The sequence below is a fragment of the Diadema antillarum genome, unplaced genomic scaffold, assembly GCF_040938485.1.
Source record: "Diadema antillarum isolate AM-2024a unplaced genomic scaffold, OU_Dant_1.0 seq00000079_RagTag, whole genome shotgun sequence".
NCBI lineage: Eukaryota > Metazoa > Echinodermata > Echinoidea > Diadematoida > Diadematidae > Diadema > Diadema antillarum.
In genome coordinates this window covers 1,030,677-1,047,821 of record NW_027271172.1, presented here as the reverse complement: position 1 = coordinate 1,047,821, position 17,145 = coordinate 1,030,677, and the positions used below count along the sequence as shown (strand labels likewise).

The 17,145-nt window shown below is 39.8% G+C and overlaps 1 protein-coding gene across 1 annotated transcript; it reads left to right on the top strand.

Moving 5' to 3' along the window:
- Positions 1–7,564: 7,564 nt before the first annotated feature.
- Positions 7,565–14,298, top strand: LOC139726129 (ubiquitin domain-containing protein UBFD1-like). The gene is made up of 6 exons (XM_071637206.1): positions 7,565–7,996; positions 9,562–9,741; positions 11,211–11,308; positions 11,774–11,879; positions 13,210–13,292; positions 13,954–14,298. The coding sequence occupies exons 1-6, from the start codon at positions 7,603–7,605 to the stop codon at positions 14,062–14,064; spliced, it is 972 nt and encodes a 323-aa protein (XP_071493307.1). The 5' UTR covers positions 7,565–7,602; the 3' UTR covers positions 14,065–14,298.
- The last annotated feature ends 2,847 nt before the right edge of the window (positions 14,299–17,145 follow it).

Genomic DNA, 17,145 nt, shown 5'->3' with positions numbered 1-17,145 from the left:
AGAAAGTGAACCTGTAATACCTACAGAGAGATTAGTTTGCTGACAAATTCGAGTATTCACCTACTCTATCAGTGTGGAATTGTAACTTGAAGTATATGTATGGTTGGGGCACCACCTATCGGCAGGGCACCGGTACCTTCCCATCGGCACCCTGCGTATCATGGCTGTTTGCGTATAGAACGAAAAGGTACGCGCGGGATTAAGTGTCATTAGCTATAAAGACAATAAAAACGAAGAAACGAAAATCAAACTCAAACAAACCAAGCTAAAAATTACACATCCACTCAGTAACGACGCATGGCTGTGAAATTCATGTGTATTACCTATGACCTGTGAAATTCACGTGTATTACCTATGCTGTGAAATTCACGTGTATTACCTATGGAGGGGAGGGGGTGCCGCTCGCAAGGTACCCTTTTTAGCTGCGCGAAGAAAACGGAAAGCACGCACTAAAATTGCGCTATTTTAAAACGGAGATTCATAATCAACGCGACGGTCACGACATTCAAAACTGCAGTATTCATGGCATATTTGAGGTAAGAATTAGGAGGATTTGTGTTATATTTTTAGAATAAACAAGCTACAGATCCTTAAGGTGACGAGAGGTGGTACCCCCAACCCTACAAGATGAGGTTAGTTCTGATTCTATTTTTCTCTTTACAATTATTCGTAAAATGATGTCAGACTTCACTTTCATGAGGCTGATTCGTGTGTGGAGAAGCGAGAGCTGCAGAAAAAAAGCACCAACAATTTTGAGGCCGATATTTGTAGGTGTGGCAGCCCTGCATTGAGCGAACCCGCTGGCACCCGTATTTCGGTGGGTTGCTGCACATCGGTTGACTAAAACTCGATTTTTGTCAAAAAGCACAGACAAATTTTTTTTTTCTTTTCATCATGGAGAGTGGACATGTGTGTGTAGCAAAAAAATCACCATGCGAAGTTGTGACAATTTATAAGTATTGTATGTCAGATGTGAGGTGGATGATAGGTGAACAGGGGAACTCATGAGCATCTCGCCCCAAGGGACTTATGAGCACCCCAGCCATGCTCATGAGGAGGAGGGATCCTTATGAGCCGTAGCCCCCTCATGAGCAGATTTCCCGCACTGAGCGTGCACATGTCCATACACCTGCGTCATCAGACCCCTGTGCGTGCATGCCTTCATGTTTCCAATCCACTTCCTATGCATACACAACACATGCAAATTCACCATTCACCAGTACTCTCATCAGGTTGCCATCTGACAGTCATGTTGCCACTGTCGAGCTGCCACCCTTATTTTTCTCTAACTTTTTGCCAAAGTTCAAAATGATATGAGATTTAAATGGCATCCATACATTGTATGAAGAAGAAGTTGTAAAAGTAGAAAAAGTATCGCGCCGAGCTACCAGACTGATAGGTCCACTCCGACCTCTTGATTAAAGCATTTGAAATTGCCTTCACTTGTATACAAACAACATAGAGCTGATATGATAACACATTTTTGAAATTGTAGGTGGGATTGACAGTACTAACTACTTACATAAAGTCTCACAACTTTTGTGAGTTCTCATCTGGAGGAAGGACACAGGGACACACATTCCAGATATCGAAGAAACATGTATCAAAATCTAAAGTGAGACAGTGCTCCTTCTCTCAAAGAGTAATCAACAAGTGGAATAAGATGCCATCATTGTTAGCAGTTGACAGCCCATGAGTGAACAGTAGATCTACATGTAGGGTCTAATTCATGCCCATCATGGATGGATCCGGAGTCTGCTAGATCTACAATGTATGCCAAGCCTAGGACTAGTAGTGGACATCCAGTATACGTCATCAATATAGATTCACAGAGAAAGTCAGAGTAGAAGAGGTTCCAAATGTAGACAAGTCTAGTAGTCAGTAAAAACATTAGATTCAACATTCCAATATTAAAGTTAAAATACGTTTGTCAGTACTGGATTAATAAAAGCTGCTCTGCTAGTAGGCATTGTAGGATAATTGTACTTCGTTTGAACTGAAGAGCTTTGCATGGAAAATTAACAACTGACTGTGTCCAATTTTGTATAATGTTTGGGAGCTGCAGTGAGGAATACACCATGTACAGTATTGTAATTCTCTCTGGAGAAAGGGTCTCTTGTACTGTAAGAGCAGAAAATCACCCCTTAAAATACAATTGGTTTTAGCAGAAAATGACATACTTTCACCAAAGAATATTTCTTCAGTAAGGGTATAGAACAGAAAATACTGTCAATGTTAAATGTATTATGTAATTTTGACCATAAAGAAGTCAGTTTTGTTGATATCACCTTTTATGGCAGTAAGAATTGATCACGTGAATGACACTGAGAAAGGATTTCAAGAACAGTATGTATTTGTGAGGTACAGTATGTTGCTAGTTTCGTTTCAGTTTTTGATTTGACTTTTAATAACAGTTCATTAGACCTTGTCCCTACAAAAAGGGGTTTTAAAAGATACAGTACATGTAATTTAAGCATTTTTTTTTGGAGGGGAGGGGGGTAGGGGAGGGGAGTGCATACCTCGGTGCCTTTATCATTTTATATCTGGTAATCCTGTAGATTGACTTGATTTTTAGAAATGAACTTTTCTATTAATTTGCCTGAATTTTATTTGTGGAAAGATAAACCTCTTTTCTGTTCGAGAGAGATGGGGAGATAGAGAAAAAAATACCCAAGATGAAGAATTAGGATATTCATACCTATAGTGTAAGTGAAAGTGAATGCAGACACTCACGAAGCTGGCAGGGCAGCTGAATGGAGTGAGTTGCTGCTCACTTTTGATAATTTAAACTACAAATGGAGGTTCAGTACAAGTGCATGCTGTTCTCCTGTATCACAGGATAATGTTAATAGCTGCTAACCTCAACCTGCAACTAGCCTATAACTGTATGACATGGTAAGTGACATTGTGAAAATCTTCAGTTTACACAGAGAGAGAGAGAGTTTCTATGTTGCTTTAAAAAGGCATTTAAATATAAATATTGCTGAGAAGCTGATTACAAGCCACAATCTTGAAGAAAACTATAAAAGCCAATTAATCTGTGTTGTTATTGTTGTTGTAATTGTTGAAATGCTGAAAAGTTGCCCACAAAGTTTCTCTTTGCTGAGCACTATGTTGTGTGCATAGTATCATATTGCGCAACAGCTGTGCTGTTGAATACATAGTGGTACATGCATGCATTTATGAGCTCTGATGTTTCAGTGTAAACAGAACGTCTGCTCAGCCGGAAATTCCCTGTGCCAATAAAAATGCAGCATTAACTGTAATGTAGCCACTATCTAGGGAATGGCGAATTCCCAGGGTTTTCAGAGAAAGAGAGTGTGTGTTTGTTTGAGAGAAGGTTATTGTTAACTGACATTATCATGTGATATTGTGCACAAAATGTGCAATATTGCATGAAAGCAAGTTGTTGATACATACAGTATTATTATTTTCTCAACAACAACAAAAATGTCATCTGAGAGCCATATCAATTGATATTGTATCTCGTACACCAGACTTTGAACCAAACTGGTTTTCCTTTTCATGAAATTCAACAAATATAACAAAGCAATTATATTCTTTGCATGGTCTATAAATGTTGTGTGCATTAATGTTGCAAATGTCTGGGTCAACTGTTTGCTGCAGTAATGATGTAGGTGGCTCTACAACATGATAACTACATGTGTAGTGTCTGACACAACAGTCATGGACACATGTGAGAATCATAATTTGATAATATGTTTGTTTTGAATGGTGATCTGCCTGAGCTACATGTATTTAGCTCACCTGAGCCACAGGCTAGGAGAAGCTGTTGCAATCATTCTTTGTTCAGCATGCATTGTCCATTGTCTGTCATGCATTATCTGCAAACTTTTTACATTTTCAGCTTCTTCTTGAAAACCCATGAATGAGATTTTCTCCTAGCTTGTCAGATAGCATTCTGAGGGTGATAGAATCTTAATTGTTCAAATGGGCAGCATGTACAGTACCTTGAAACAATGATTGAGTTATGGGTATCATGCCCTAATTGGGGGCCCTTAGGGACACCAACCCCCTGAAATTAAGGAATTATCAGGAGGGCAGACCAAATTAGTGCCCAATTTTCACAGTTTCTTCTTAAACATAAAAGCAGTAAATGCTCTGAGTAAGTACAGTGTACATCAGTGAGTGTACTCTTATAAGTGAGTGTGTGTACTTTCATGCTTGTTTAAGACAGATCCATGTGTGACCCCCCCCCCCCTTCAATTACAAGTGTCTATGAAATTTGATGTCAATGTTATTTGCTATCCGAATAGCAACTGTCCAATCAAAGAACAGGCAGCTCTCTCACTAAACCAACAAAATGAAAATGTTCAAAAACAAAATGTTCTTTACTGTTTGTTCAGTGGTTGACATATCTAAAGTTGACCCCTGAATGTACCAGCATAACAACACAGTGAAGGCTTCATAAATGAGCCATGATTTCAAGCTCATAATTTTTATTCAACCTTGAATAGAAATAATAACAGCGATTTACAATTAATGCCTATAAACCCTTCCTTTTAAGTGTATGTGAAACACTAAATACTGGTACTTAAAGAAAAACAATTAAAGAAACTTTAGTTTGTGTCAAGTATCATACAGTTGTATGGGGTTGCCTGAACAAGGAACAAATTGGAAAAAAAAAATGAGACAGAAAAGGTCAGTCTGTCTTTTATACAGCCATCCAGCTATGCCAAACATTTCTTGTAGAAGTCATAAAGAAAAGATGATTGTAAAGATGTTTAAAGGATACAAAAATTTGTACCGTGATGGTGTATGACATGGTCCTAAAACCAAATAGATTCATTGGTTTCGATACCAATGGCTTCACAAGAAGAGTTTTCCTATTCATATTATGTGTTATTGACAAGTCATACTCATTGCAAATTAACTCAATATAAGTGATGCAGAGTTGTGTTTACACAGTACGATGTACAAATAATGTAGCTCTGCTTGTGATTGTGAATGAATGAGTTAACACAGCATGATGCCAATAATAGCATCTCTAAGTGATACTGATGTTTGGTGAGTCATCTACTGTCTATGTCTGCCAGTGTAAGGAGTGACTTTAGGGGAAAAAGAAAAGTGTTGAAGATTATATGATAAGAATAATACAGTGAAACCACATTGTATTTTAGGAGTCATGCAACCACACCACAGAGCATAGGTATGCATAACATACAGAGCCCCTGTAGTTTATTTTACCCAGTATGCAAAGAATTCAGTGTATACTCTCTGTGAGGCTGGAAGGCTGGGGAGATTGTGTAGGAATAGGGATGCCCAGGGAGAAAAAGGGGTTCATCTGACAAATTCATGTTGTACTTTGCATCTTCTGCTATCCTTGCTCTGGTTCTAAATTTGTGGTTTTCTACCTTTTCTGTAATTTAATTGAAAATTGAGCAAAGAAAATGGGATTCCATCGAGATTCGAAACCGAGACCTCCGGATGCTAGCCCGGTGCTCTACCGACTGAGCTATAGAAAGCCCTAGTTCAGTGTTCGTCCCAGAAACCCTAAATTCTCAATGCTCGATTGGTCAGAAGTTATAGCAGTGTGTTTGTGTGTGACACACACGTATACACTTGAACCTGGCATAAACCCGAAGGATAATTTAACTTGGGGATAAATGCGAGGGATCACCGTAGTGATGCAGCTTTTTGAGTATGTAACAAACACAAACAGAAAAACTGACCAGAAATTAATATCATTTATTAATGGAAAATTGAGCAAAGAAAATGGGATTCCATCGGGATGCGATCCCGAGACCTCCGGATGCTAGCCCGGTGCTCTACCGACTGAGCTATAGAAAGCCCTAGTTCAGTGTTCGTCCCCGAAACCCTAAATTCTCAGTGCTCGAATGGTCAGAAGCTATAGCAGTGTGTTTGTGTGTGACACACACGTACACACTTGAACCTGGCATAAACCCGAAGGATAATTCAACTTGGGGATAAATGCGAGGGATCACCGAAGTGATGCAGCTTTTTGAGTACTGGTATGTAACAAACGCAAACAGAAAAACTGACCAGAAATGAATATTATTTATTTATGGAAAATTGAGCAAAGAAAATGGGATTCCATCGGGATTAGAACCCGAAACCTCCGGATGCTAGCCCGGTGCTCTACCGACTGAGCTATAGAAAGCCCTAGTTCAGTGTTCGTCCCAGAAACCCTGAATTCTCAATGCTCAAATGGTCAGAAGCTATAGCAGTGTGTTTGTGTGTTACACACGCGTGCACACTTGAACCTGACATAAACCGGAAGGATAATTCAACTTGGGGATAAATGCGAGGAATCACCGAAGTGATGTAATTTGTGACATCCCACATTTTGATGTCAGTTTGTACAAGTTTTCTTTCATGCAATGAGTGTTACTTTCCAACTGATGTCATCTCATGAACATCGATATAAAACAGGGCATTAAAAAGAAAAATCTACATCTTGGCAAGGGATCCATCCTTTTGACAGGCAATTGCCCATTATTTAGTTTTGGTTGCCCAGGACAAGCGGGCAAGTTGGTTTTTAGCACCATGCCTACATGTTAATGAATTATGTAGTTTTCTGTGTGCAGCTGTTGCCAAATGAAAAACACTTTTTCTTTTCTAAGAATGCCCCTTTGGCTCAGTAGGAAATATGAAGGAACATAAATGAGTATTATAAGAATGAAACTTATGTCCAAATCAGAAAGACAGTTTGCAGAAAAAGAAGTCAAAGTCCAGTGTTTTTGCAAGTTCGTTATCTATAATACCATGCACTATGTCCAGTTCGATGATATTGCACATGCCTTCTACGTACAGTGTTACGTTGTTGTAAACTCTATATCAATGTGAACGCATTGCCACTTATGAAATTCTGCTTACCGGGTATGTCTATTTCAAATGTGCCAAGTGTGCTTACCAAGTGCTTACCAATTCTCATTATAACAAAATCCAGAACAAATTTTCTCACAGTAAATCAATGTGCACATTGCTTTGTGTTCATTTTTTTTTTTTAGCCACCTGTTTTTTTTTAATCTCTTCTGATCTCTCTCATAGTTAGTGTGCCCCTCATGGCCCTTTCTTCATAGAAACAATTATATTACATTTATTTGTGTTTTTGAACTTACAGTGGAAAATTATCTTTAAGATACAGTAGGATATCAACACTTGAAGAGAAAAAAACAATAATCAGTATTATCAGATGCATAAAGTCGCTAAAGATTCCATGGCACCATGGCAAAAATTGTTTACAGCTGGCAACATTTTTGTAGCTGCTGTGAAAGTGATGTGTAATTTATGAAAGGATTAATATGGCATTTAAAGATTTAATAGTTCTTTTATACTTGCTCCTTCAACCCTGCTATTTGCATTGTTCTTTCTCTCCCCCTTTTTCTCATTCCTCCTCATTCTTTGCTCTCACTCACATACACACAAATCTCTGTTTACCTCTCTTTCTCTTTCTCTTTCTCTTTCTCTTTCTCTTTCTCTGTATCTCTGTCTGTTTCTCTCTTCTCTGGCTTTATGCAGGCGAGTTAGTCTGAATCAGAGGATTCCCAGATGGAGCAGTCGGATGATTCAAATACAAAGACAAACAACCCCGGCGGAGGTGACGCAGGGAAATGCCAAATGTCAGAAGATAGCGAGGCACAGATGGAGACGCAAGTGTCCGATGACAGGCATCCGCAGACTGTGTGCAAAAAGGAGGACCCAAATTCAAGGACTGAAAATAGCTCCTCCTCCTCCCCCACCACTGCCTCTTCAGCAGACACCACTGCTGCGGACACTGCCATGGAGGTATCCACGGACAATAACAAGGACTCAGTTGGTGGCGTCAGCAGCAATGGGAGTGTCTCGGCGGGGCGGAGTCCCTCGGAGGGGGACGGAAAGACGGGCGGGGCAGCGGCGGACAGGGGCGAACCAGTGAACTTGAAGGTGATGTACAACAAGAAGAAATATGACGTGAGGGTGGGAGTGGACTCAACGGTGACGGAACTGAAGACGGAAATACAAAATGCAACAGGTGAATTCCTAGATAGAGATGAAACTTAATATCAAAATTTGGTATTGCAAAAATAATTTAGTGTTCCTACTTTTTGACGTGGATTTTGTGCTGTATGTTAATGTCAGGAAGGTCTTTATCATTATACGAATATCATGTATGTGAAAATATCAAAAGAGAAGTAAGGAAAGTATTGATATGTTATAATGTAGAGTTCTCTCTCTTTCTTTTAGGTTAGGTTGCTAATGTTAGCCTGTACCAAAAGAAGAAGATAGCATGCAAATATTTGAAAAACAAACTTAATTTTCAATATCTTTTCAAGACTCTCCAGTCTTGTAGGAAAGTACAGTACGTAAAAGCAGCTATCAGTTCAACTCATTATTAGCATAACAGCCGTACTGTGTATCTAATGAAACAATTCCGTCTTTACATCATTATGTTATAACCCTTCGAAGTATTATGCCTGACATAATATTTTCAGCTTTGTTCCTAACATAGAAGTACCTTACTCATCTAGATATAATGTGAAAGAATGACAGAAAAAAACAGAACAAAACAAAACAGTGGCATATTTACAAAAATGCCATATGTTTGCTGTATGTCTACTGCTTTGTGTGTGCTGCGTAGAATTTGCTGAGTCACAGGGTTAAGAAATGCAAACAGATGACATATGCTGACAAAATTTGTCAACCAATTTGAAAGCTTTTGCAAGCATAATGCATAAATAGATACAGAAATACATACCAAGCAGCAGTATTTGAATTACAAATTCAATTTAATCGACTTTGATTCGAATAAGCTTTTCATCAGGCATGTAGTGCAGAGACTACCATTACGTTTGTATGTGAGACTAAAATGAGCCTTGTCAGGAGCTACTCGTACATAGTGCAAGTGATTCATTGTCTGTAGATCTGTATGACCTGTAGCCAAAGGGAGGTGAGTTTTTCCAAGAAAGTATTGTAGGGGATTTCCCAATGGCAATGATTATAATATTATGGTAGCATTTGTTGAGTGCGATCTCTTCAGTGTGTAAAACAGTGCCCTCTCTAAGGGTCCTGCCATTGTTACCCCAGCATTGCCAAATCCACATTTCCACATTAAGGTCAAAAGGAACACAGTAGATGAGGTGTCATGTTTACAGATATATACAATATGGAAAACCTAAGTAATGATGTCACCATCTTTTGTTACAACTTAGTGCAGCTTCCAAACAAGATATCCCTGTGCAGGGCTTCAGACAGTAGGTTGGAATTAGGTATGAGCATTGTTAGTAACTGTTGTGTTCACATATATTAGGGCTGCATGAGGTTGTTTAGAACCAGTTTCCATGGCGATGAATGACTATGCCATCGCACTTTGGTACTCCATGAAATGGTGTGGATCATGAACCCAGAATCTCTTGTGTATAAACCCTTTGTGTGCTGTTAAGTGCTGATTGACACAGAAAACCCCATAGCACTGTACACACTATCCGATAGTCCCTGGCGCAGGAAGGGTTATGTATAGAGTTTCATCAATCACTACACCACAGTGCGCCTGAATGACCTGTCATTCTCTGTGTATCCTCTCTCCATCTCCATCTCAAGGGGTGCCTCCTGCCATGCAGAAGCTGATGTTCAAGGGGCTGATGAAGGACGAGAAGACCCTGCGGGAGCTGAAGGTGACCAACGGCGCCAAGCTCATGCTCATCGGCTCCACCTTGAACGACGTCCTCGAGGTCACCAAGCCGGTAGTGGCTGGTGCCGGCGCGGAGAAGGAGGAGAAGGGTGTGTAGGGCTGCAAAGATGATTATGATATAGTAGCACTAATGGTAAACAGTGTATAATGATTATGAGGAGAATAATTATTGTGATGATGCTGACGATGAAGACAATGATAATGATAATGTGATAGTGACATTAATGAACGCGTCACACTGGCACTGTTCCGACAGTCCAGACCGGTAAAAATCAGCTTCAGACCAGTAACTTTTTCAGGAATGTAACCAGTAAAAAAATTGAAAAACTGGGTACCTACTGTTGTGACAGACAGGTCGGACCAGTAGAAAAACTAGGTTAGTGTGCAGCCCTGCAGTAATGGTGATAATAATTACAATGTACACTGTATATCTTACACAAAATTTGAAATTGGGACCAAATTTTCCACAATTCTATCTTTGTCAAAAGGCAAGGTCAGATATTCACCAAATTTGTCAGATATTATCGCTAGAGTGTAGAATATGTACAAATGGGCACCATTCCCCACTTAGGACCCCAGGGGAGCAGTGCCAAAGGAGAGAGTGTGTGTGGGGGGGGGGGGGGGAGGGGAGAAAGCCCTCAAATTACAGGATCTTTTCAAATCTTTTTCTCTCAAACCAGAAGTGATAAATTAATGCTACAAGTAAGTAACTTGGTGACTGTAGTTTCAGTTTGATCATGGCAGATTCGTGAATGGGCTTGGTCAGGGGGATTAAATTGAGCCTAATTTTCACATATTCATTGTGTTCTTGAAAACACATATTTATATTTGTCACCAAACTTGGCAGGCATTGTCACTAGGTTGACAGAGTATACTCTGTATATCATACAAATAGGCATCATGCCCCCATCCCCTATTGGGACCCCAGGGGACTCCAGAACCCCCAAATTAGAGAAGCTAAGGGGGGGGGGGGGGGGGAGAAAAATAACCCCTTCTTTAAAACTAGAGATACTCATAGTGAATACATTTTAGTGAATGTACTTTAAAGGTTATATGGTAGATCCAGGGTGGCCCCACTGTGGCCAGGAACTAATTAGGGGCTAGTTTTTACATTTAATCTTCTTTTTGATAATGCATGGTCAAATTTTCTACGTACTGAGCATATGTTTTTTGCCAATGTGATAGAATTTACAAATGGACACTATGCCTTATGGGGTGGGGGGTCCTCAATGCTGTCCCCCCCCCCCCCCCCCCCAGTTTCTGTAATAGGTAATAGTCTTGAAGAATGAATAGAAGCTGAACTTGCGATACTCAGGTGAGCACAAGACCCTTGGGTCTCTTATGTTACTTGTGCTCAGTGCTTGCATTAAAGTGCACTTCCGCTAATTTGCAGTGACCATACTTCATGTGTCGTTCAAGCTTTTGTCCTTCATTATGAGATGGTTTGTACCTTGTTTTGAGGTGAGATATGAAATATTTTTAGGATATTTCATATTGTAGCAGTGATGTCAATGCTGTGTTCTGCGTTTTTAATCTCTTTCTCTCTTCTTTTTTCCAGCTTCAACCAAGGAGCCCCTCTGCCAGCAAAAGATGCACAAAAAGATTTTAGACAAAGGAAAACCTGAGGATGTGATGATTGGCATCAAAAATAAAAATGTGAGTTAATGGCAGACTTTTTTTTTACAATATTAGTAAAATGACAGAAAAATATGATGATAGTAATAAATAACAACAAGAGCAGTGCTTTGTGCATTCTCAAGTAAATTACAGTGCTTTGTGCAAAGTAAATTACAGTGTTAATAATAACAACAACAACTATAATGATAGTAGTATTTGAGTCTATGAGTTCTTACAGCAGACCTAGGTCAAGCAATTTGAACACTCCAAAGTGATTTGCACTACAAGATTATCATATGGGCTGTGGAATGCTATACTGATATTACAATTTTTTGTTGTTCCAGTATGAGAATTAATCATCAATTGCCATGCAATTTTCATACAGGTTTATAGATGCTGTTGCCATGTTTTTTTTTTTTAATGATTATAATAGTAGTGTGAGGCATGTATTATTCCTTAAAGTTTGTATTTTCGTATGTTTTCCCCTTCGTTTTGTGTTCTAAGGACCCTCTTCCAAACGTCCCCATCTCTGGCATGCTGAATAAAGCGGGAGGAAAGGTTCGGCTCACTTTCAAGTTAGAATTGGACCAGTTATGGATTGGAACTAAGGGTAAGATTAGTCATACTCAGTTTGTGTTTATGCAGGGCTCCACACAAACTTTTATATTTGGTGGCCCAATCGGGCCACCAGAATCATTGATTTTTATTTTTTGGTGGCCCGAAGAAAAATCGAGAAAAACATATAAGAAAATCTAAATCGGTCCTTCTTAACATAGAAAAATAAATATTAAGTATTACTGAAGTGATACAGGTACCCATGTCTAAAATAAATGAATAGAAAATTCAATCATCTTACCGTTATTCTAAGTTCTAAGATTTTGCAAATATGCTTATAGATTATTACAAAAGTTGATACCTATTTAGGTAGTCAAAACTTACGTTTGAAATGAGAAAGCGGGAGCATTTGCAGATATATGTAAACATCCGACATTTGTTTTAGCATTGTAAAATCAAATATCTGACATTAATTTCAGCACCGTACGGAGCTGAATCTTACCATTATTCATTTCTAAAAGGATACGCAAGCATCAGACATTAATTTTAGTATCATACGGAGTCAAGTTTACCGCTCTTCATTTCCAAAACTAAAGGCAAACATCCAACTTTTTTTTGGTGGCCCGATCCACAAAATCTTCATTTCTGAAATTTTGGTGGCCCGACATGCGTTTTTGGTGGCCCCGGGCCACCGGGCCACTGTTAGTGTCGAGCCCTGGTTTATGTATGAAGCAATTTTAGCATTTACAAGTAGTGTCAGTATTTCACAGGATATATTTATGGCATTAAAAGTCTGTGTACAACTGCTCTCCGAGAAGATCCAACAGGTGATGGATACATTCTGTTATGGGGGATCTTCTTTTTCTTACGAAGTGCTAGCCAGCAGGAGAGATATTAGCATTCTGGGGGTCTTTTGATTAGCAGATTTTTATGTAGAATAATGAAAGAATTAAGTACGCATCTTTTCTGTGTGTGTGCATAATGGCAATTTTGGTATTCAAGGCACCATTCCTGCCAGGCACCTTTGAGTATTCTCCTATTGCTATATCATATCCACTTTTTGTCATCATTATCATGTTGTGTTCTTTAGACCGGGTAGTCTAGTCTGTGACTGGCACCATGGAGTGCAGAGTTTGCATCGACAAGTTACCAGCTTTTTACCGTGTAAGGGCCCTCGGTGTTGGCATGGGAGACTTTGACTCTTGTTCTATTGTGGGATATCGGCAAAACAAAATGAAACCAGTGAAATGTTTGCACAGTAAATCATCTCTCCTGTGCTGCAGGGAACTGTTGCTAGGCAACACTCCATGTTCTGGCTGTTGCTAGCAAGGGTTGACTCTCATAGTAGTACCAACTTGTATTTCATGTTATATCTTTTTCCCCAGAGAGAACAGAAAAGATCCACATGAACTCCATCAAGAATGTTCTAAGTGAGGCCATCGAAGGTCATGAAGATTACCACATTATGGTGAGTTTCTGAGTGAAAACAAGGGTTTTCCTTGTATCCCTGTCTTTGTTTCTCACCAGCAAACAAGCAAACTAATATGGAAAGGTTACCAGTGTAATGTTTGTGTGGCAGTCCTCTGAAGATTTTGTTGTACGAGTTGAAGAAAACGGAGCAGAAAATGCTAAGTGACATTCATGACACATGAGTTACGTTCAGATGGTGATCCTTAATCTTGAGGATAGCTATCTTGGAGGATAGCTCGTAGTTAAGCACCATGTAGACGTGCTTGTTGATAGCTAACTTGAAGTTAACTTGAAGAAAGCTATCCACGAGAAATGTATCTCAGGGTTAACGCTCTGTCAACTAGCTGCGGGGCGTCCCCACTCGTAGTTATTAAGCATCGTGTAGGCAGAACTTCTTGATAAGGACTTGTAGATAAGCCTAGTTACGAGGAGCAGTGAGCCCATCCTCGAGTACAGCTACCTTTGAGGATAAGCTTTGTAATGTGAAGGCGCATCGTAATTATGGAACCAGAGCTTATTCTCGAAGATGGCTATCCTCGAGGTTAAGGATCACTTCTGAACGTAACTATAGTTATTCAGACATTTTTTGGTATGTCTGTTTTAAGATTTACTTACAGAATTTTAATGTCAATGTTTGTATGCATTTTTTGTTGATGCAGGCCATTCAACTAGGGCCCACTGAAGCTTCCCGATACTGGATCTACTGGGTGCCGGCACAGTTTGCTAAAGCAATCAAAGACACAATACTTGGAAAATGGGTTTACTTTTAGTAACAGCGAATGGGAACCAGCCAGCATTCAGCAGTTTGTCTTTTAAGATTGGAGCAGATGTTTGAATCTGTATGCCGAACTCAAGTGTTGGAGCCGACACGCACGAGACAAACTCCAATGTCAAATGTTATGGTTTGCCCTGCCGAGTCCCGGGATTGCATGTTGGACGATTCTCGGAACTGGTCGGGAAGAAAGAGCGGCGACTCGCGAAAGCTCTTCGTGTCGCGAATTCACTGGCGGTGCTTAACAAGCAAATGAGCGTGATGGCAAATCAGTAATAAAGCTTGGAGCTTGAAATGTGTTCAGAATCTACAGGGTCAGTAATATGACCAGTCGTGCATGCTTTCTTCAGTAAGGCAGCAGTTGCCGTTAACGATGAACTCTTTCTATCATGTTAGAGAAGCCTGCATTTCTTTTCTGTCAGTCAGCAAACGTGAATGCCTGTTCGAATTCTTCACACGAACATGTTTTTTCTTCTTCTTCTTCTTTTTTTCATTTCCTTTTTTTCACCTTTTTGCCATCAAATGGTGATTCTTGTAGGTTATGTCATTGTGCTTGTACAACCACATGCTTAGCATGATTTAATACCGGGGAGCAAGGTGCTGTCAGCATGAATGGGTTACTTCGACCTGTCGAGTTTTGGGCTACTCTCATGCCACAACCGGTTGTGTGAAAGTGTAATCCAAAAGTGTCTATGCACCAGGACGGAAGGCAGCCATCATCATTGTGAATAGTTCCTTGCACAGTGCTGTATATGCCATATATTTCGTGAGGTTTTTATTCTCGCAAATTTTGCAAGTTGCGTGCCATTCGCGAATTCAACCGCACACAAAAATATTACCGGTAACTCTAATCCTAACATGAATGCAATGTGCATGCGTACATTTCTCCATTCATAACCATATCCACATTAACAAATTTAATCATTCATGACATTGTCGGGAAGATTTAAAAAAAAATTAGACTCGCTGAATATATGGCATATGAAGTACCTGATGTGGAGTCTTCTCCTATCTGATCATAGCTGTTATACAACTCTGTTTACTTGACACTGTTACTACCCTTGAAGAGTGATTTGTAAGCATGTCTTACATTTCAGACTATGTCTAAGAACACCTTCACAGATTCATTTGTGCATTTGTAAAGGAAGAAATATTTGACAGCTTATCCTTCGCTCGGTTTGAATTGGCAAATGATAATTGTCAAGGGATGCGTAAGGTTGCAACATTTTGTCTTGAACAGTAAACATCCATATACAATACATGTGTTACTCCATAGTCACACACACAGTAAACAGAGAGAGAACGCCCAACCCATAGGATAGCTGGAACAGGCCATTTCATAAGTTTCAAAGTTTGATTAAAGCACCATTTTTTTTGTTCATTTTTTTTTTTTTTTGGCCAAATCAGTCTACAGCTCACTTTCATAATTAACATAAAAACCTGCATGTGTTTAGCATGCTCTTACTCTTCTTTGAAGTTGTTTCACTTTGGAATTCAACCCAATCGTGTATTTTTACATTGTCCTTTACAGATGTTGTTGCTGTTGTTGGCTGTTAAAGGCTTCAAACAGACAGATGTGAAGTGTGTTGATTTTCACATATGTGCAGATCATCACCAGAGTATGCAATACCAGAGTAATCCAAGCATTATCTATCGGTGTTCCTCGCAGTAATATATGTGCCTATGCATCAGTGTGATAATGCAAACAGTGGTTGTATGAAGAAGCCAGTGATGACTGTTGTATTTGCACCAGAATATGGTGTGTTCCTCAAGATGCCCATTTCATGTGTTTGTAATCAATGAAGTTTCCACTGAGACGTGTACACAGATGTCCTCCCAGGCAGACACAAGCAAGCAATTAACCTGTTGAAGACTAGTCCCATATATACTTGGGCTGGTGTCTATGGGAAATACGTGTTATAGCAAAATCAGCCCATCCTCAACGGGGTAATGAGTGTATTATACTGCTTTCAGGTGCAATCTCCTCTATCTCTCTGTCCACTATAAAATCCAGTCATGTCCTCATAACCTTGTTAGGGCTTGTAGTGGTGTCATATCCAGCCACTGTGATCTAACACTTTTGTTTCTTATGTTACAGTCCTTATAGTAATATTAGCAGAGTAAAGTCCTTTCCTATGGAATTCAAATTCAGTATCAGATTATTTCATGTGTAGTGCAGTGGACTGTTAGCCTGCTGAGGACGAGTCCCAGGTATACTCGGGCAGGTGTGTATGGAAAATGCGTGTTGTAGCAAAATCAGACCGTCCTCAAAGGGTTCAGAGACTCCAACCCCAAGCACCTTCTGATCTGGAGATTCTCCCGCCTGAAACCCCTAGCAAACGGGAGACTCCAACTCGATGTGCACGAAGCGCACATCACGGGGTCCAGGGCCCTGGAAGCTCTAGGGTTCTAGATGCTCTCTCGTGCTATCTAAGGCCTATTTTTAAACATACGATGGCAATAAGTAAGAAATCATTTCAAGTGGGAGACACAGAGCCAGGGCGGGAGAAATTAAATCTCAAGCGGAAGAACAGGAGATTTTGCAAAAATGGGTTTTCGGCGGGAGATCTCCTGTTGAAAGCAGGAGAGTTGGAGTCTCTGCGGGTTAATAACACTGATGTAACAAATCATTGTTATGACATAGCAATTTTTTCCCATGGTTCAAGTTTCAATGCATTTTGTCTTTCAAATCCTGATACTGTAAAGCAAGATATGTTCAAAACATGACATTTTCGCAAATGGGAGCCGACAGCCTTTTCGCGGCATGACATTTTCGCGAATTGCCACTGGTGTACTTTGCAGACACAGTAGATTTAGAAAACAGAGGGATCTTCACTCCTGATAATACGAGTCATTAAAAAACCACAACTTGTAACCTCGGCATCAATTTCTTTAAGACAATAACCTTGCAATGCTGTTCAAGCTGTTTTTTTTTCTTCTTTTTTTTTGTGTGCAGATATTTTTTGCGAATGAGGAGGTCATAGACATTTTTGGGAGATGATGTTGTCGTCGTGATTTTGACTTCAAGCCTATTTTAGGTGCACTAATGCCTGTCCATTTGTGATATTTTTGCATGTTG

Coding starts and splice junctions, on each gene's coding strand:
- LOC139726129 (XM_071637206.1), top strand. CDS start 7,603: ATGTCAGAAGATAGCGAGGCACAGATGGAGACGCAAGTGTCCGATGAC. Junction 9,742..11,210: donor CGCGGAGAAGGAGGAGAAGG/GTGTGTAGGGCT, acceptor TCTTTTTTCCAG/CTTCAACCAAGGAGCCCCTC. Junction 11,309..11,773: donor TTGGCATCAAAAATAAAAAT/GTGAGTTAATGG, acceptor TTGTGTTCTAAG/GACCCTCTTCCAAACGTCCC.